This window comes from Oryza sativa, chromosome 6 (assembly GCF_034140825.1).
Source record: "Oryza sativa Japonica Group chromosome 6, ASM3414082v1".
NCBI lineage: Eukaryota > Viridiplantae > Streptophyta > Magnoliopsida > Poales > Poaceae > Oryza > Oryza sativa.
Window position 1 is genome coordinate 21792212 of NC_089040.1, and position 21036 is coordinate 21813247.

At 45.8% G+C, this 21036-nt stretch overlaps 2 protein-coding genes and 1 pseudogene across 2 annotated transcripts; 2 read left to right on the plus strand and 1 right to left on the minus strand.

Moving 5' to 3' along the window:
• The first annotated feature begins 6857 nt into the window (after positions 1–6857).
• LOC4341270 (protein BZR1 homolog 3-like) lies at positions 6858–10013 on the plus strand. Its single transcript, NM_001421619.1, has 2 exons — positions 6858–7277; positions 8713–10013. Exons 1-2 carry the CDS (start codon positions 7026–7028, stop codon positions 9526–9528), a joined length of 1068 nt encoding a protein of 355 aa, NP_001408548.1. The 5' UTR covers positions 6858–7025; the 3' UTR covers positions 9529–10013.
• Positions 10014–11883: 1870 nt separating this feature from the next.
• LOC4341271 (uncharacterized) lies at positions 11884–18455 on the minus strand. Its single transcript, NM_001421618.1, has 5 exons — positions 18132–18455; positions 16531–17391; positions 15116–15316; positions 14834–15029; positions 11884–12323 (listed from the first exon to the last, which is right to left on the minus strand). The coding sequence occupies exons 1-5, from the start codon at positions 18318–18320 to the stop codon at positions 12121–12123; spliced, it is 1650 nt and encodes a 549-aa protein (NP_001408547.1). The 5' UTR covers positions 18321–18455; the 3' UTR covers positions 11884–12120.
• Positions 18456–19057: 602 nt separating this feature from the next.
• On the plus strand, positions 19058–20116 carry LOC112939347 (glucan endo-1,3-beta-glucosidase 10-like; annotated as a pseudogene).
• Positions 20117–21036: the final 920 nt, after the last annotated feature.

The window sequence follows — 21036 nt, forward strand, 5'->3', positions numbered from 1 at the left end:
TCGCTGCCGCAGCCAGCCAGTGACAGTCACAGGGCGAATCGAGGAAAGAAGAAAAGAAAAAAAGGAAGTTAGCAGTCGTGCAAAGCGAATAGACAGGACAGGCAGTAAACGCCGAGTCGTACATGGCCTGTGCTCTCCCCTCCGAGAAAGATCCCCCACCCCCAATCCCGAGGCGTCCAGACTCCAGACTCCAGACCATCCATCCATCTCCTGCGGTCACGCAGGTCGTCTCGTCTCGTTGCTTTTTTTTCCTCGGTGGCCCGGTGCGATCATGGATCGGTGGCGGTAGTCCGTGAATTTGCGCGTGTGTGGCCGTGGGCTGCTTTTTCCCTTCCCGTGCCGTTGCGTTGGCCGTGCCGTGTGCCCGCCTCCTCTCGCGTCACCCCGCGGTCTCGGTCTCGCGCGCGGGCGGTTGCTAGCAGCAGCAGCAGCGCGGCAACGACCGCACCGCGTGCGGGCACGGGGCCGGGGCGGCGCGATCGAATCCGAGGTGAAAAAGTTGGGACGACGTACGTACGCCTCGCTCCATGCTCTCCGCGCGGGTCGCAGCGGACGGCGTGCGAGCGCCGGCTTCCTGCAAGTCTGCGACTGCATGTGATGTGATGCGCGCGTACGTACGTGAACGTAGGCTAGCTAGGAGCGCTGCGTACGTGTGTAGGAGTAGTCGGTTACGCGATGACGTACGTGCTACGCGAGTGCGACTGCTATGCATGCACTGCGTGGCCCGTGATCCACCAATTTCTTCCCTGATGCTCTGCGTGGTGGCGCAGGAAAATATGCAGGCCCTTTTTTCACGTCAGAATATGCCAATGCATGTATGCCAATATATACGCCTGTGCAGCTGTGCTGCCAACCTTCCATCCAAACGATATTGCAAAGTATTGTCGTCTTCAAAATAAAAAAAAAATCGTCGTGCTATGTGATTTCGCGCGAGCTGAGCTGAGCACTCTGAATACTACGTAGGTGCACGCCTGTATATGACCATGCACGGTTGCACGCAAGTACATGCTTGGGTCCCCAAGCTAATTATCCCATTTAACCGATCGATCCTTACCCGTCACCTCTTCGACGCCCAAGCTAGAAAGACCGGTTTATTAAAGAGATGAGAGAAGAATATGTAACAAAGCAACATTCTTATATCACCATGCATGTTTATGTATTACCTCTCGCCACCAACACTCACATGGGCGTGCCGCCTTTTTATACACCCCAACACAGACAGCAGGTAGGTCGTTGGTGCCACTTTTAACAAGTTAAAATTCCTCCATTAGCTACACCATCTTTTCATACCCTGTTTCATAGAAGCATCCATCGGCCGATCATAGCCGGGTGATAGGGAACAGTTGCCCTTTAAAGTAAACCGTCCAGTTGGTTCAACCAATTAACCACCCATTCTTTAGCCCAAAATGAACTAACACACTCCCTGTCCAGTCGCGATTAATTAATCCGGTCGCGGCCTCTCCAAACACGCCGAGACAAGAGATCGATCGATCGAGCGCCGCATAGATGCCAGCCACGAAGTCTTGCCCCGGCCAGAAACGCAGCAGCAACGCGAGGCTAGTTGCGAGTTGGGCACCGCTGCCCCTGACCGACCGTGCAGCACTGCATGTACAGATGTACTTTCATCTATCGGCAACTCAGCGTGCAGCTAGCTCACTGTCGTGTCCGATCGAAATGCCACTAGCTACTTGCTCAGTTTCATATTACAAGTCATTTTGACTGACTTTAGTCAAAGTCAAATTACACGCTCTAAATTTGACCAAATTTATAGATAAATATAGTAATATTTACAACAACAAATTAATTTTATTAAATCTATAATTAAATATATTTTTATAATATATTTATGTTGGGTTGAAAATATTACTATTTTTTTCTACAAACTTATAATATAAAATAGAGGAGTAGTATATATATACTGATCCTTTTGCAACGGCGTTTGCGTGCATTGGCAAAATGGCAATTAAGAAGGATCTTGCATTTGCATGCATATAACTATTATATGTGCATTTGACCTCGAATAATATCGTTTCGTCGTTGTGCTGCCTGCCTGTCTGCTTGTGTGTCGTGCATGTGCGCGCTTCTAGCTAGCTAGGTCGCCTAACATGTGGGGGAGATAGAAATCATCATCATGTGCTCCTCATCGTATATATTGCCTAGCTTAGGTTGTTTATATATACTCTCTCCATTTCAAAATATTTGACGCCGTTGACTTTTTAGCACATGTTTAACCATTTGTCTTATTCAAAAAATTTAAGTAATTATTTATTCTTTTCATATCATTTAATTCATTGTTAAATATACTTTCATGTACACATATAGTTTTACATATTTCACATTTTTTTTAATAAGACAAATGGTCAAACATGTGCTAAAAAGTCAACGGTGTCAAACATTTTAAAACGGAGGGAGTATATCATTGGGGTCTTCATAAACCCAAAAAATGCACTAGTAGTATTTGTGGAACGGAAGAACACAATCGATGCCTGGAATCTCTTCTTTTGGTAATTGGTCAATGGTATTTTCGTACGGTGTAGTGTAGCGTGCTTGACTTTCTTTTTAAGGCCAAACATATATTGTTCAGGCTGGCATATATAAAAAGTGATGAGAAATTCTAGCTTCTCTTTCTTCCTGTCAAAGTGTAACGATGGAATAATTCCGGCATGCATGTTAAGATGGTTAGAACTCAAAATGGACAAAAACAAAATGAGCTCTACAATTATATATTCAGATAACTTCAAATTCATCTCAAGTTTGGCTCAGACAATATATAATCGTTCTCTTCCCAAACAAAACGGGGCCTTTAAACGACACGAGTTGAGTTCGAAGAAGCTGGAGGCCGGAGATACGTACGATTCCGTCTGTCTCGTGGCTAGCTCATGGCATGCGGGCATGCAAGCATACAGTGGACGCATCACTGCTCTCTCTTTTGCGCCACCTCCCTCGTGATCTGTTCCCCCTATCTGTTCATATGTCTCTCACTCTCTCTGCTGTTGCCAGATGAAGCTGATGGCAATGCAAATGCAACTTGATCAGAGAAAAAAAAGAAGAGGAGCTATGCATGAAAGACACCTTGAGAGAGAGAGTGCAATGATGGAAAAGGAAAGAGCATCGGGATGTTGTCCAACCGGGCATGGGGGTTGGGTTGGATGGGATCCGAAGGAGCACACTAGCGGGCCATGGACCATCGTGGTCGGACCGTGAAAGTGATCGATGGCCCGGTTAATTCACTCACTCTGCAATTAAGCCGTGCTCGTACCATTTGTACTACGTACCTAGCTGCAAGCTCGTTGTTCATATGAACAGGTTCCATGAACTTGCTTTAACTTACCAAGCAGTACTGTAAACCGTCTAGTGGTCGAAGGCCTGCCTTTTTTTGCTTTGGCTCCCATGATGATGGATGGTTGATTTGTATATATAGCCATGCTTGAGGTACATGGAATGTGGATCGACTTGCACGTATTGAATTACTAATCACTCCGGTAGTCCGGTCTAAAACACAATTCATTTTATATATCGATCTATAACACGAGTTAATAACTTTCACAATAAATTAAAAATCATTTAAAATATAGGTTTTATAGCTAGGTATATCAAAATGATATATTCAAATATGTGCTGGTACAAGAGTTTTCATAATATCACACTTATATATAGCATAACTTAAATTTATAAGAACCAGCTGGTAGTCAAAGTTGGCTACCCACACAAAATATATTTCTCACTCCGGTTGCTTCCTTGGTGAACCAGAACCTTGAATGGCCATGAAGGTAACTTGCATCTGGGTGTGATGCTATGAAGTGTCTCCATATAATGAAGATTAAATATAGTCCAGCAATCAATTAATTGGAGCAGGGAGTAAAAAAATATGTATATATACATGACAAGTCAAACTTTTGAAACCTAATTTTGAGCACCAAAATATTTTAAATATTTGATATAAAAATCACAAGTCTACATTTTTGTATCAAAAAGTAATGTATATCACAATATTTTATATTTCTTTTGAGCTTTAGTAGGAGTATATTATAAGAAAAAAGTATGTAGTTGTTCGAAGTTGCATGTTGAAAATTAATTTGGTGTGTCTGAGGCAGTATGTTTCATAAAGCAGGGAATTAGCGGCCGCCAAGTCCATTAATTAAAAATAATGTATATCAGTAGTCGTTGGATCATGAAAACTCAGGAAGAATTTAGAAGGCACCTATATATGCTCACTAGCTAGCTTGTCATGTTTTGTTTGTCAGCATGCACCCTTGAAACTTGACAAATGGACATTAATCTCTAGGCTGGCTACACACGTAGCCTTTGGCTAAATCAACTTTATCTTGTGCAATAGTATAACAGACTATGGTATAGTAGATGGCTTCAGGTTAATCCTTCGTTGACTTGTTTTCTTAATTTTTGGGGATAATTGCTTCAGCTTGTCTGAAATCTCTGAATGGGCAAGTTAGTCGTACGTGCACGTACGACCGATGCTTTTCAATCGTGTTTGATCACGGAGACAGTATAGCTTGTGGCACAGAGTTTAAAATGTACACTAAAATATATTTTTGGTTGAGCTCCCAAATCTACACTAAACTAGTACTCCTAGCTAAACCTATCTCCGTATAGCTCACCGTTGCCAAACAAAAAAGCTTCAGCATAAACATACCACCACACTACAACCTTCAGGCCACTTCCCTTTTCTTACCTTTTCCCCCTTAACTGATATAAAAAAAATCATAGCATAAAAAAACTCACAAGAGAAATTAACCTCACTGCAAGAAAGAGATATTCCCCAGGAAAAAAGATAGAGAGGCCTTGCTTAGATCCAAAAAATTTTAGCCAAAAACATCATATCAAATATTTGGACACATGCATCAAACATTAAATGTGGGAAAAAATCAATTGCACAGTTTGCATATAAATTACGAGACGAATCTTTTGAGCCTAATTACGCCATAATTTGACAATGTGATGCTACAATAAATATTTGTTAATGACAGATTAATTAAACTTAACAAATTTGTCTTGCAGTTTATAGACGGAATATGTAATTTGTTTTGTTATTAGCTCATCATCAATGCGGTGCTTCAGCCCGTGCCCCTAGCGACGGCCATCCGCTTTTCCGTCGGCGTCATCCCTCTGCGAGAGAGCGCGTCCCTCAGTTGGGACACGCGCCCCCCACCTCCTTTTCGCCCAGGTGCCGATGGAAGAAACCCGTTGCGTGGGTACGGGTGCTTGAGGCGACGCCCCCCGAGCGAGGATTTCCTCTTCCACCCCTCTCCCCTCTCCTCGAGCTCCTCGGCGACGACCTGGGGACGAAGGAAGAGAGAGGCGTGGCACGGTGGCGGCCCTTCTCCGGCGACGGGAGAGATACGCGGCGGTGAGAGGGCGAAAGGCACCGCTCACCTGCGCCTCAGCTTCCTCCGCCGGCGCCGCCACCATCTCCTCCCCGATCTGGCCGGGGGGAGAGGGGGGGGCCAGATTCGCCCACGAAGGCGGGGTCGACGACGGCGGTGGGGCAGGGAGGTCGTCAACGGCGGCACGGTGGGGAGATCGGTGACGGCGGCGGGACGGAGTCGGCGGCTGCGAGGAGCCGGCGCGGGAACGGGGCGAGGTGCACCAGGCTCGCTCGCCAAGTCCTGGCGCGAGGCGGAGAGGAGAGCTCGCGTGGAGTCCTGCGACGGCGACGGCAAGGAGAGGAGAGACGAGAAGCGGAGGGGAGGAGGCGAGTACGATGGAGACGAGAGAAGCGAAGCCAGTTTGGTAGATACTAGAGTAAATGAGAGGGAGAGAGAGGGAGGAGGAGGAGGATAAGAGAGGGTTAGTATAATAAAATACCTTCGTGGCCTTTTAAGGTTAGGGACACTTGTTGGGCCGCTAGAGGTATCCTTCATTGTAGGGGTAGTTGTCCGGCATAGAGTGTCTTTTATTTAGATGCCCTTAGTCTACACTTAATACTTCAAATGTACAGTATATCCGTATAAGAAACTTTACATAAAAAAACTAAACACACCCTGAATCATACGAGCGTCAGCATGCATGCAGTGCCTTGCAGAATCACCGTCACGTAAGCGTACGCCACCCTAAAAAGTCAATGCTACGAGCCGCGCGCGTTCGCGCGACGCGAGCACGCACCCACGCCACGCCACGCCACGCACCGCTCGGATTTCCGGTCCAAGTCCCAGCCCGAAACCCATGCACACCACCACGGCACCACGCTACCAGCAGCAGCCTAGCAGTAGTACTAGTACTACACCCCTACACGCATCGAGCTACTCTGCAGCTGCGCGGCGCGGCCCGAAATTACGCACAAAACGCCCGGAAAACGGACGCGCGCGCCCCCCAGGAAAGCGGAGAAAAAGGCGGCCCAAACCCAACGCAGCAGCAGCGGCGTCACGGCTGCGGCGCCACCGCTACACACCTACGCTAGCTTCCGACGCCGTAGCCCTCTCTCCTCCCCGCCGCGGATCCCGAGCCAACCGCCGCGGTCCCCCCACCCATCTCGGAAAAAAAAAATTGGGAAAGATCCCGCCGCGATCCAACGGCTACCGCCTCCCCATCCACCCCCCCGCTCGCGCGATCGCATCCCATCCATCGACCACGTGATCGAGCCGATGGAGCTCCCTCCCGGCTCGGCTCGGCTCGTCTCGGCTAGGCTCGCCGGCCACGCCGCATGATTGCGCGATGGGGGCCACGTGGGCCCCACCGCTCCGCCCCTCTTCCGTTTGACCACGGATCCCGGGATGACACCAGGGCCCCACCGCGTCAGTGGCAGCGGCTTACCGTATCGAAATGACAGAACTACCCCCCCTGGCGTTTCTTTGCCACTCGAGCGCCGTTTACAATAAGCAGCAGCAGCAGCAGAAGCAAGCAGAGTGGCCGCTGCTGCGTTCAGACTGCTCCTTCCTCCTCCTCGCGAGCGAGAAATTATTAATAAACAATCGAGCTGAGCTGAGGCGAGGCGGCGGCGGAGGAATCGATCCCCGGCGAGCGAGCGCGCGCGAGCAGATCCGCCGGCGGCGTGGGGGAGGCGAGGGTGGATGACGAACGGGGCGGGGGGAGGAGGAGGAGGAGGGGGATTGGGGGGCACGAGGGTGCCGACGTGGAGGGAGCGGGAGAACAACCGGCGGAGGGAGCGGCGGCGGCGGGCGATCGCGGCCAAGATCTACGCCGGGCTGCGCGCCTACGGCAACTACAACCTCCCCAAGCACTGCGACAACAACGAGGTGCTCAAGGCGCTCTGCAACGAGGCCGGCTGGACCGTCGAGCCCGACGGCACCACCTACCGCAAGGTTAAAAATCATCCCCCCATTATTCCTCAATCCTGCTGTAGCTTAGCTCCCCCGCACCGCCATGGGAGGGTGGCGGTGGCGGGAGTTGTTGTTGTTCTTCTTGTTGTCATTCGGGCTTGTTCCTTCCACCACCTCAGCCGGAGCAATCCTGGACGCTACTGCGATCTGCGTCTCTGCAGCTTCCTCCGTTTCTGTCTGCTTTGGCTTTCTTTTGAGATGTGCACTCTCTATTTTTGCTTCGATTCGAGCTGGTTTGATGTCGAATCAGCTAAAGATGGCGTGTGCGGCTTAGTGTTCAGCAATGGGGGAATGCAATGCGGTGATATATTGTCTCTTTTTGGCTTCAAATTAAGGATTGATCCTAGATGCGCTAAATTTGATCTATTTGCTTTGAGCTTTCTTGTCTCTTGCGAGATGTTTGATTTGTGTTGCCGAGTCAGGGTAGGGAGTTGATTTAATAATGGCGAATGCATATTTTGGCTACCTGGATTAGCAAACTCCATAATTATGTATATCTAAGAAAAAAAAAAGATGTGAATACGGAAGATTGAAACGATTGTGGGCATTTCAGCTGAAGGGGAAGACTGTTTTTTTTTTGAGGATGACCGGCATTGTGTGCCATAGAATCTTTTCACCAAAATTTGCAGTACAGTTTTAATGGTTTCTTGCATGGTTCAATTTACAAAACTATACCCTTATGTACTGTAGTAGTACATTTGTATGGGAAATCACCAAGTTGCCTTGCTTGCTGGGAGTGGCAAGAAGGTATTTAAAGCTGCTGGGTTCAGTTGATGATGCATGTTTTAATGGTGAGGTCATAGACAAATATGAACATAACAGAGTGCCACTTACCTGCATCCAGGTAAAAAGATATAATAGAGGGATTCACGATTCACATCATAAAACACAAAGAAGGTTTCTCAACACACACAGAGAGGAGTGCTAAATGGCGCTCTTGCGATGATCTTCGTGTTGTGCTCATGATGCCATTGCTTTCAGTGATCAAAAACATAATTTTTAACTGCGCTTTTGCGCTTGCTGCAGAATAGATTAGTAGTACAGGACAAGTGTTTTGTCTATAGGCACACCCACAGAGGGCACAACAACCATACTTTTCTGTGGATTGATTTGTATTTAGTCTAAAAAGAGTAGCAGTTTCTTTTACAAGATTGCTAATAACGCACCACTTGAGATTTTGAGTAATTGCCTATTTGGAAATATAATTCATTAAATCTGAGGTATATTTTCACTTTGAAGTCTGCAGATAAATTGGCATGTTTCTTTTCAATTTTTCTTTTGGGGATAGACATGCTTAAATTCTGGACAATTTCCTTCCCCATACAACTGTTGTCCAGTGCATTTCAATTTTCTTTACATGAATGAAATTATGTAGATATGTACTAACAATTATGTGTTCTATTTGTTTATATTTCAGGGATGTAAACCTCCTCAAGCAGAGCGTCCTGATCCAATTGGAAGATCGGCTTCGCCAAGCCCTTGCTCTTCATATCAACCAAGTCCGCGGGCTTCATACAACCCAAGTCCTGCATCGTCCTCCTTTCCAAGCTCTGGATCCTCCTCGCATATCACTATTGGTGGAAACAGCTTGATTGGTGGTGTCGAGGGAAGCTCCCTCATTCCATGGCTGAAGACACTTCCGTTGAGTTCATCATATGCCTCCTCCTCCAAGTTCCCACAGCTTCACCATTTATATTTCAATGGAGGTTCCATTAGTGCACCAGTGACTCCTCCATCCAGCTCCCCTACTCGCACACCTCGCTTAAGGACTGATTGGGAGAACGCAAGTGTTCAGCCACCATGGGCTAGTGCAAATTATACATCTCTTCCCAACTCTACACCACCGAGCCCAGGCCACAAGATTGCACCAGACCCAGCATGGCTCTCAGGATTTCAAATATCATCTGCTGGTCCCTCATCGCCAACATACAATCTTGTTTCGCCGAATCCATTTGGGATTTTCAAAGAAGCTATTGCCAGCACTTCCAGGGTGTGCACCCCTGGTCAGAGCGGAACATGTTCCCCGGTAATGGGTGGCATGCCGGCTCATCATGATGTTCAGATGGTTGATGGTGCGCCGGATGATTTTGCCTTTGGGAGCAGCAGCAATGGCAACAATGAATCACCTGGACTGGTGAAGGCATGGGAGGGGGAGCGGATACATGAAGAATGCGCCTCCGATGAGCTGGAGCTCACTCTTGGGAGCTCAAAGACTCGTGCGGATCCCTCCTGATCGTGCTACTAGAGCGTCACTTCTTCGGTTGGGTTTATTTCATATTTATTTGTATGCTACTCATCTGTTTTTTAAGTTCAGTGTTTGTAGAAAGAGAGAAGGGAATTCAGAGATCCTACCATGGTCCTCTGTAGATGATATATCCATCCTCTTTCAGGGATCTGAACTTGTGTTAGCTTATGCAACTTATTAACTTTTTTCTTTTATTTACTTTGGTTTTATTCTTTCTTTTTATATTTTTTCTTTAGAATTGATAAGAAAATATGGGAAGGGAAAGGAGTGCTTGCAGGAAAGGAGTTCTTTAATTTTTTTTATTTTTATTTTCCATGTGCTCCCGTAACAAGTTTTAGCTGTCCTTGCTATGACTGTTGTCTCTGTACTTCTGTCGGAGGTGTGTACATTGTACGTGGATCATTGATTGGATTCTGTTATGTCTTTTATGATTGAAGTCGCTAGTATTACAAAGTTCATGCTCCCTTTTTAGGATACCTTTGTCCAAGTTGATGTTTACGTTGTCTTGCTGAGTTGCTGTCATTGTCCTACACATGTTGTGTATCGTTCCCTAATTATAGAAGCTCATTGTCTGCACTTGGTTTCTTTCCTACCACATCGCAACACCACTGATATCAGAGTGTCTGGGTTGCTTTTGATTTGTTATCCAATTAGTACTTTATTATCTTTACAACAAGATTTGTAGCACTCAACAGTAACTGGTTGAAAACCGAGAAATTCGAAGGTTTCTATATGGGGCGAAAGCATATGCCGAATGAAATTTCGAATGGTTTTCGAGAAATTTATATTTCAAACGGTAAATTCGAGCGGAATTTGACGCACCGGGGGTGGGGATCGGAAAGGTAAAACCTGGCACACACTCATGCATCGTTCTTTGTAAATAACTGAACAGTTCATGACCTATGAGACGCCTGTTTGTGCAGGGAGCGAGGCTGGTAATTATTGAGTTAACGGCCGATTCGTTCTGTTTCTGAACAGTATTTTCATGTTTCTTGTCTCACAGAAGTTAGTCCAGTAGTACGAGAAGATTTCTGGCAGAACTGTTACTCAGCTATAGATGACGGCCTCACAGTTTCACATAACAGTTTTTACCGTGCATGTCTCTGCTAGAAATGTGCAGACGATCGACACCCCGACCAAAAGATATGGACTGCACTGTTAGAAAAAGGCTACCCTATACGGAATTATCCTTAGATAATAGCTCTTGTCCAGGAAATAACTCGGCTGGCAACAATTATTTTTCGCCGATTAACAAATGATCATAACCCCAGGACCAGCATTGGTCTTAACTATAAAAAAACACGGTTGGGTGTACCATTGCCATCCATTATACTCTCTCCGTTCGAAAAAAAAAATCAATCCTAACTATAAACCTTATTATGTCCAGATAGAAGATACTCCCTCCATTTTTTAATAGATGACGCCGTTGACTTTTTCTCACATGTCACCATTCGTCTTATTCAAAAAATTTACGTAATTATAATTTATTTTGTTATGAGTTCTTTTATCACTTATAGTACTTTAAGTGTGATTTATATCTTATACATTTGCATAAAATTTTTGAATAAGACGAATGGTTAAACATGTGAGAAAAAAATCAACGGCGTCATCTATTAAAAAACACGGAGGTAGTACAACGTTAGAATTTGACTTTTTTTTTACAGATGGTGTATATGGTTCGTGGCAGGATCAACTAAAATCCAATAATCACGAACTGAATGGCAAAATCTAATCAGTGTATGTCATACAAATCCTGTTTGGAGGAGCTTCAGTAGCTACAACTTCTTTTAAAATCATCAACTCCCCCAAACAGTTTATATTTTCATCCGTATATATCCATAGAATCTAGAAAATAAACTAGAAGTTAAAAACAGAGAGAAACTCAGTTTTTCAAACTCCATATACGTAGCACAGGTGACAGGTGCATGCAGACCGGCCATCATGATGCAGCAGATATTTGTACTACAAAACTAGGACTCGTGACTCTGTAGTAGTGTACCCAAGAAAAGCTTACTGCAGCCATTATAATGGGTCTCTGTAGTCACAGGGTATGGTTGCCAGCATCATGCAACTCCAGTGCATGGTCCCTTGTACGGTAATGCCGGAACGAACCAAATACATAAGTAACATAACAGTGCATCTCCATAGGATTCACATCTCAGTTCCAGTGCTGCAAGAAAGAAACTTTCCAGTAAGGCTATGCCTTCAGGCTTCAGGACCTTTGGCTATGGCTGCACACTTCTTGTGATTTCTATTGAATGGTCCCCTATGGGCTATGGCCTATCCTTCTCAGGAAGGCAGGGGCTTGAACAGCACAAAGATATAGGTTCAAAGATCACCATTCAGAACAAATGATTCTTTTCTTTTCTTTTCATTTATCATGATTCACGCAAACGTAACAATTATATATACAACATTTACAGAGTGGTTTTTCTGTTTGTGGCACTGGAGAGATGATCTATTTGATGGCAACGAATGGCAAACTGTACAGTTGATAAATCACCCACCCAGGAGTAAGCAGAGAGCACAAAGCAATACCTAGAGTTACCACTGGGTAATCACCAGGGGACACAATGTGTGTCAGAAATCTAGAGGAGAGGAGTAATTTTCGACCTTCTCAAACAATTTGGACAGAGCTCTGTAGAGGGTAGCGGCAGCAGCTGGCCTGCTCACTGAACCAAGAAGGATTTCTGATGCCTTTATTGGACCACCATAAAATTGGGCATTCGCCGAATGTCGAGTTGATACAACACTTCCATTGAGTGCACAGCCCACAAATGCCCCTGCCAGAGAAGAAGAATAGAAAATGGTGAAGGGAAATAATGGAACAGAGATTACAGATAGAAATTGAGTTGAGCATACATGTGCATATCTATAGCTAGGACATAGAATACCGTCGGGGGAAGCTCCCAGCAGGATATAAAATTTCAGCATGCATTTCATAACATTCCAGTTTTCATTTTCAAAATAAAACTGAATTATATTATTTATATATGCTGAAACATTGAAGATGATCCTCAGCTGTTCTAGCAATCACTGTTTGCAGAAGAATTCGCATGAATTTAATGCTATTAATTTGATTCAAAACCATTACATTTCTTTTAGTCAGATTTGATTATTAAGCAACACAGTCAGAAAGCTGCAAAGCCATTTCTCTCACTTCTCTCCGTACAAAAATATTCAAATAAACAAATTAAATTTATGTTATATCTAATAATTTACTCCCCAGGCACCTGAGTATGATGTATTGATTTATTAAAGGGATAAGTCCATTTGACCCCCCCCCCCTCAACTCTTCACTTCGTCTAAAATACACCCTTAAAGTTTAAAACCGGGTATTTTACATCCCTGAACTTTCAATACCACGCAGTTTACACCCCCCCCCCCCCCCGCGAGTGGTTTCTATCCTAGTTTCTGCAATTAATCAATGGGAATCTCCGGATCTGCAAATCACGTAGCCGGCGAGCAGCTCGTTGCCGCCAGTGATGATCGCGTCATTTAATTGATCGATCGAAATTGCATGCTCCCATTTAATTTTCGATGCGTTTTGCTGTGCAATCGCATACCGCTGGAGTTGATTGATTGATCGAACAGCAAGATGACGAAGCGCGCCGCGAGCAGCTTGTCTCCGTCGGTGATGCACGCTTGACGGTGGAACGGTTTCACTATGGACGGTTTGCATGGATCGGTGATGCTCCGGGCGGCCGCCGCCGCCGGTACACCATGCAAGGACAGAAACTCCATTGCCGCTGGTGCGTCGAGAAGGTCCAGCAAGAGCAACCGATGCATTTGCATTCCACATTTCGCCGGCGGCGCGTCAAGAACCTCCGGCCGTGGTTGTTCGCATTCGCCGGCGGCGGGCGGGGCGGCAAAGATGACAACCACCACGGGCCACGGCGGCGGGGCCGCGGGGGCGGCGTCCGCGACTGCGACCGCATCATCATCGCCAAGTGCGCACGCTCCCAGCGGTGCGGGCTCCTCTAGTGCAGCCGGCACAGGGACTCATACACGCGGTCGGCATTCAACACCATCGTCCTCGCCGGCTACGTGACGGTCTTCTTCCACCCGGACTCGGGCTACACCCAGCACCAGTGGCAGTAGCGCAACCACACCGCATGCATGGCGAGCTCGCCATCGCTCGATCTGCTTCCATGGTGGAGCTCGACGAGGCTTCAAGGTCGGCGTCGGGGAGCTCCAGGCGGCGTGGCTCTCCTCTTTGCGCTGTCTGCTGCGTTCATCGGCATCAGCGCTCGAGCTGACCAACCCGGTGGCTGCTGGCTTGGGAAGAGAGAGAGAGAAGGGAAGATGAAGAATCAGTCTGACATGTGGGACATTAATTATTTTCTAATATATTTTGCTGACATAGATTGACACGTCAGCGCCACACATTGGCGAAACCACCATATTTCAGGACAGGAGGGGGGGGTGTGATTTCAATGGTTTTAAGAATTGAGGGGTGTATTATACCCGGTTTTGAAGTTAAGGGGTGTATTTCAGACAAACGCTATAGTTGAGGGGGGTAAAATGGACTTATCCCTTTATTAAATTATCTGAATGTAGTACTTTGAAGTGGCTAGCTACAATTCCAAACCATCATGATCTCACTTCATTGAACTGCACGGAATTACAAGTATGCAGATTCTTGTTGTCTGAATGTTTGTTGTAAGCTATAATTAGTAAGTGGCTACTGGAAATGGCCACGTGGTTAAAGTTCTCCAGAACTCCTTTTATTTATTATGTTATTCTAAACAACAAACCATCATACAGATATTTAAAAGTCTTTAAGCAACGTTGGTATGTTGAACAAAAATGACTGGCAAGAAGAAATTAAGGACTAAACAATAATCACAAAATTCAAATGTGTGCAGTATTTGACTTTATAGTGTGTAGCAAAAACTAGTTCTTGACAGCAAGTCCAAGCAGTGCTGCCCATCTCTGTTTGGCTAAAAAGCACCAGGTAAAAGATAAGAGCTGCTCAGAAGCAACCAGCCTAGTGGTATCAACAATTATAAGTTACCTTTCTTTTAACTACATGTAAGAAAGTAAAATGTGAAGGAGCTCACAATCAATAATGCGTCGCACTCCCAGATTAGTTTAGTTCATTAAAAACTCAAAGAACCAAGCATCTACTCCCTGAACTATCTGGTATTCAAGGAAACTTAATCATGTGCAGGTTTGTGCGCTGGTGAATAAATCAGGAAGAAAGGAAGAGTACTTCTGTAGGCCAACACGGACAATGGTAAAATGGAAAGGAAGTTCAGTTTTGTTCAGCTGCTAGTTGTTTGAATCATACCTTTGCTGCAACTGTATGTGTAACAGGCTGCATAACCACCATCACCAGCACGGAAATCAGCCTCTGCCACTCGCCCAAGATGACCAGCAGAAGCACTAATGCCAGCCCCAACTGACAGGTGTGCATTTCCACTGAAAGTTCTGATGGCATCAGTATTCCTCAGAACAATGATGTAGTCGGCTAACTCACCTCCAGCCTGCAAGGCCAATAAATAAATAAATAAATAAATATGTTCAACATATGTCTTTGGTGAAACAAGAACACTTGAGCCGTTGCAATGACCTGAACTCCATATCCAACACCATAAGTAGAGATGGCAGAAGGAGGTGACCAGGAACCATCCGCCCTTCGAGCAACAACCAATCCAGTACCAATTTTGTATGTGACCATCATTCCAACATTTACCACAGTAATTATAGCAAGTCCTTTTGCTTGTCTAAGAATCGAATCAGGGATTGACTTCTCCGGTTTCAAACTTCCAACCTTAAAATTGCATTGAAGCACACAAAATGCGATTAGTGTTCTAACTGATTCCAAAATGACTGATCGAACAAGAAGCTGGACAAAAGTCTTAAAACTTTATCATGGTCTCACAAATTTAAGAACAGGTTGTAATTGAATATATGAAGTGGTCAACACTGAATAGCTAACAATGCTTCATAGCAGCATTTAGTGGCTGTGTTCGGCACTTGGGGATGGGAACTAATCCCTCGCGCACGCAAAACGGAGCAACTCATTAGCGCACGATTAATTAAGTATTAATCTTTTTTTTTTGAAAAATGGAGTAATATGATTTTTTAAAGCAACTTTCGTACAGAATTTTTGCAAAAAACACACCGTTTATCAGTTTGAAAAGCGTGCGCACGGAAAAAGAGAGAGGTGAGTTGGGAAAACTTGGAAACGAACCCAGCCTTAGTGTAGCTGGAAAAGAGAAGGTGAAATTTCCATAGTGCAATCTCAACATTGTCAAAGGCAAAAGGAATGGATTCATTTGAATTTCAAAAGGGTCTTCTAGAAAATGCTATACAGACCACACCACTTATTTTCTTCCTCAGGAACTACAAAGGATATGCTGGGATTTAAACCTACAAAATCATCTGAAATCCAGAATAAATGCTCACACTAATAAATGTTCAAATTAAAACTTCATGTGATGCTGGTTTGTGAAAATAATTGTTAGCATGACACCAGAATTTTTTACATTGTGGATAGAATAGAACAATCATGTAAGCTCTCACCATGGCCTGGAATGGTAAAAGGAACATAATGACTAATGAAAAGGCTTTGAAAGAAAAATGGTTTGGCTGAGTATAGGTTTGATAGGAAATTAAGAACTTGGATTATCAACCTTGCTGCAATGGTTTTGAATATGAAGTATGTGGTGGACTAAAGCTGGCTAGAGTTATAGCAAACGCGATTTCGGTTGTGTTGTGTAAAGTTCAGCTGCGCAGAAGAATTGGAATTTTAGGCATGTTCAGTTGGTTCCTAGTACCAATTTGATAGTCATGAACTTGATAAAAATAGACAGTCAACAATTTTTAGTTAAGCAGACATATTTGTCAGAAAGCAAACAAGCATAACAACATACATTTTGGGGCGATATACATGAGAATACAGAGTTCCAGACAAAAATTAGAGGAATGCAAAGCAACCAAGTTATAACACGGACAGGTATTAGAATTATAGGATGGCCATACCTTAAAATATCCATATATAGAATTTACAGCCTTGTATATCTCATATTCCATCGTGCGTGCCCATGGTAAGTTTAACCACGACCTCAAGGTGCTCAGGTCTGTCAAATCATTTGTTGGAATCTGACAAGCACGGCTGATCTTATTCATCAAATAAGGCTGAATACACTCAAGACGTACTCCACAAACATCACAAACCCTTTGAGGTTCTGAAGTGCTGAATTTTGGAGGCATCAAGCTTCTACCCTTTGAGCAACCACCACAGAATAGTCCACCACAGAAACGACAATGATGGCGGGAGCAAATTATTGGATGAAAACGAGCTCCACAAAGCATGCAAGAAGGAGCAGCACTGTCAGGCAGCCAGACTGTTGGTTCTGCCTCAAGGAGTGCATGTTCGAGACCAACACTAGCATCTTCAAGTGTATCAGCCTTATCCTTACAAGCCTCTTCAAGAAGCAAATGTGAAATCAGAGACATGCCTTGCCTTCCGAAATCATATGATACAACAGACAATACTTTATCTTTTCCCGCAGAAACCATCGCAGCAAGCACATCCCACATTGTCATCTCCTTGTTTTCTTCATCTATATCCCACAAATCTTCTTCAGCGAAGTACCCACCATTAGCACCAAAGCCCTTTTGCCACTCCTCGTGGTCATGCTTTGTCATCGGTGGAACCGATGGAGGTACCCACATGCCAGTTTGATCACGAAGAGCACAATCATAGTAAGTGTTTTCTACTAACTCCTGCATGGTGGTCATTTCCCTGCTGTATTCATAGACATCACCAACACCAGCACTGCCTACCACGTTATTTTCAGCAAGATGAACCTTTGGCCCTTGCTCAAATGTGTGGGTTCCCTGATTTGTCATGATAAATTATAACAAGAAGCAGTCAGCTAAGTCCACAGCGACATTAATTAACAAAAAATATAAAAATAGTTTTTCGGGAAAGAAACAGAGAGATTGATGAAATATATCCAAGTGTTGCTATTAGAGATTGATGAAGTATATCCCAGTGCTGCTATTTCAAGGAGCTTCCACGCATTGATTATTAGTTAGGCATTCCCAAGCATACGCAAATCATGCTTAGATACAAAGAAAAAGTAAACACATCTCTTTATCTTTCTTCATAGTGTAGCATATGCATCTAAAGAAATCGACAGACCAAAGTAGTTATCACATATAAACTAGAGTCCAAAATTTGCCTGAAAAAGGTACATCCGTGTATCAATCCAAATACGACCTTTTTACTTTACAGCATTAGCAAACTTCAACTACTCAATTAGAGTTTTTTGACGCTTGCTGCTCTACACCCTGCAACCACACATGAAACAGCAACTAGCCACACCAGCAGCATTATGCATGTAACAAATTGTTCCTTACTAGTATAAAGCTAGCACCACCTCACCGCATGCTCTCCACTCCTCAATCCGAAGCGCCCAAATAAGCATCCCCAACCAATCAATCAAACACGCCCTCTCCTCCAAATCCCACCCTCAATCCACCACAAACGAACCCTGACACGCAACCACTCCAATCTAGTACAAGCAAAGACCGAAAACCGCACAAAATTAGGAGAAAAACGAAGTGCTACGGACCTCAGTCACCGGCTCCTCCGGGGAGGAGGGGGACGCCTCGGGCTCCTCGTCCCACATCACCGCCGACGGGTCACGAACCCTAACCTCGCCGCCACCGCCACCGCCTCCGCAAGCCGCGTCGTCGCCGAACTGCGGTGGCTCCAGGGCGTACGGGTCGATCGGAGGGTAGAGCCGATCGTTGGCCGCCATGATCAAATCGAGTGGCCGCGTGAGGATTTGGGGATTTTTGGGGATTTCGTGAGGGAATTGATTTGAGTTCGATTGGATTGGAAGCGGAGACGTGGGAGGAGGAGGAGGGAGACGGCTTGCAAAATAAGTTGAAAACTTGGGGGGGTTTGCGGGGACGTGTAGGCTACAACAAACCACTGTGCTGCAGCATTTTTACGTTTTCCACCCTTTGATGTGACGTAATACTCCCTCTAGCCGCCTGTAGGCTTCACCCTCTTTTTCAGCGGCTACAGCAGGCGGGCTGCCGGATTAGACGCCCCCGAGCTCACCGGTAGGGGTGGGGATAGAGGCAGCGGCGAACGGCGTGGTGGTAGATAGAGGGGAGCAGCGACGCGAGCGATACGAATAGCGTGGTGTAGATGACGAGATCTACGGGATTTTTTTTCCCCATTTCCTGTTTCCTCTTTTTTTTTCCTCTAAGAGTAAAGCGTACGAGCGGTCTCTAAATTTGGGTGGACGTGTCAATTAGATTCTAAACTCTCAAAATAATTTTTGGATCCCTCAACTTGTCTCGGGTATCATAAAGGTCCAAACGGGTTCCAACCCACTCTGTGTGTTGACGTGGCATGCCATGGTGGCGTGTACATGTCAATAGAACCCATATGTTAGCCACATATAGAAAAAATTAGGCAAATTTTGCTACAGGACACTTCGACTTCGTGGTTTTAGTCGTGGGACACCGCTCGAACTCACTTTTGGGGGAAAACACTCCATAAACGTGGTAATTTGCCCATGGACACCGTGCCGATTAAAATAATAATTTCCGGTTGAAGAGAAGAGAAAAATCACGTGAAATGTCAAAAATACCCTTAGGCCCACATGTCAGCTCTCATATCTCTCTTCTTTTCTCTCTCTATCTTCCTCCTTCCATGTCAGCTCTCGGGCATCAACTACGACCGTGTCGGCAACAACCTGCCTCGGCGAATGGCCATGTCGTCGATGCTGTCGTCGCTCAAGGTCGGTCGAGTCTGGCTCTACGACGCCGACCCGGCCAACACTGGGGTGGAGCTCGTCGTCGGTGTCCCCGACGAATGCCTTGCCGCAGTGTCAACTCCCTGCGGCGCTGCATCGTGGGTTCGGTCCGTCATCCAGCCGGGGCTCCCGGCGCTAGCAACTCGTCGCTGTCGTGGTCGCTGCTCCCGGCGATGTAGTGCCTCCACGAAGCACTCGCGCAGCTCGGACTCGACAAGCAGGTGGTCATCACCACCACACACAACCTCGGTGTGCTCGCCACGTCGTACCCGCCATCGTCGGCCTACTTCCACAAGGACCTCCTCCCATTGCTCTGCCCCATCCTCGACTTCCACGCCCGCACCGGCTCGCTTTTCCTCGTCTATGCCTACCCTTCACCTATGCCAAGGACCCCACCGGCGTCGAGCTCGAGTACGCGCTGCTCGAGCCGACCTACGTCGGCGTCTTCGTCATCGTCCAGCCCTCCGCCGACGTCCGCAAGCTGCTAGCCATCGTCACCGCCTGGGTAGGCTGCTACGTGCGCACCGCGTCCCACTCGAGGAGGGGATCGACCTCGCCGCCGCCGTCGTGCGCGAGGGCTCCGGCTGCTACGTCGTCGCCGTCCCCCGCCGTGAACACCGCGGCGGCCGCTCCCGCCGTCATTGCTGTCCTCCGCTGCGGGAGTGGCCGCAGTTGGTGATGAAGGCGCGGCTCTCCTCCCCGCTGTCCTCTGCTACTCCCGCCGTCCTCGCCATCTCCTCCACCGCGACGAGCTCGAGCCTTGGCAATCGATGCCGCCCGGTGCCTCTTCGCCACCACAACCACCCCGCCTTCCACCTCCATGCCCTCTCCACTCCCGCCAAGGGAGGGCTGGACGATGACGAAGACGACGGGTAGCATAGCGCGGCGGCGTTATGGAGTGAAGATAGAGAGAGAAGAGAAGAGAAGAGAAGAGAGATAGGAGAACTGATGTGTGGGTCCAAGGGCATTTTTGACATTTCACGTGATTTCTCTCTAATCTTCAACCGAAAATTATTATTCTAATCAACGCAGTGTCGTTTGGCAAATTACCTCGTTTATGGAGTGTTTTCCCCAAGAGTGAGTTCGGACGGTGTCCTATAGCTAAAACCACAAAATCGAAGTGTCCTGTAGCAAAATTTGCCAAAAAATTAAGAACATATTTTTTCTCCTCTCTTTTTTCATTTATTTTTTCAAAATTAAAAACATCATTTCTCCTCTCTCTCTCTATTTTTAAATTTTTCTTCTATATGATTGACATGTGGATCCCACTGATACGTAAGCGTCACCGTGGCATGCCACATCATTTTACTGAGCGGGTTGGAGCTTGTTTGGACCTATATGACACTCATAACAAGTTTGGGGACCCAAAAATTTATTTTGAGAGTTTAGGAATATAGATGTCACATCCGTACGAGTTTAAGGATCGCCCGTGTACTTCACTCTTTTTTTACTAGAAAAGATGTCCGTGCGTTACAACGGAAAAACTAATGTTATGATAATGATTATAGTTATTTTATAGTTTCATGGGAATTATATAGGACACTCCTGTAAATAAACAATGAATTAAATCTATACCTAATTCTATATCATACAAATAAGTAATTACATTTTTGTCGACTCCATTTAGCTAGAAGTAATTTAGTATGAAGAATGAAAAACTATATCAAATTTCAGCAATTTTTAATGGCTTAAAGTAGTGCTTAAA

Excerpts from the sequence above, each read along its gene's own strand:
- LOC4341271 (NM_001421618.1), bottom strand. The coding sequence starts at position 18,320 with ATGGCGGCCAACGATCGGCTCTACCCTCCGATCGACCCGTACGCCCTG. Across the intron at positions 15,317-16,530 it reads CTATATATGGATATTTTAAG|GTTGGAAGTTTGAAACCGGA; the intron begins GTATGGCCATCC and ends TGCAATTTTAAG. Across the intron at positions 12,324-14,833 it reads CACATACAGTTGCAGCAAAG|GGGCATTTGTGGGCTGTGCA; the intron begins GTATGATTCAAA and ends CTTCTCTGGCAG.
- LOC4341270 (NM_001421619.1), top strand. The coding sequence starts at position 7,026 with ATGACGAACGGGGCGGGGGGAGGAGGAGGAGGAGGGGGATTGGGGGGC. Across the intron at positions 7,278-8,712 it reads ACGGCACCACCTACCGCAAG|GGATGTAAACCTCCTCAAGC; the intron begins GTTAAAAATCAT and ends TTTATATTTCAG.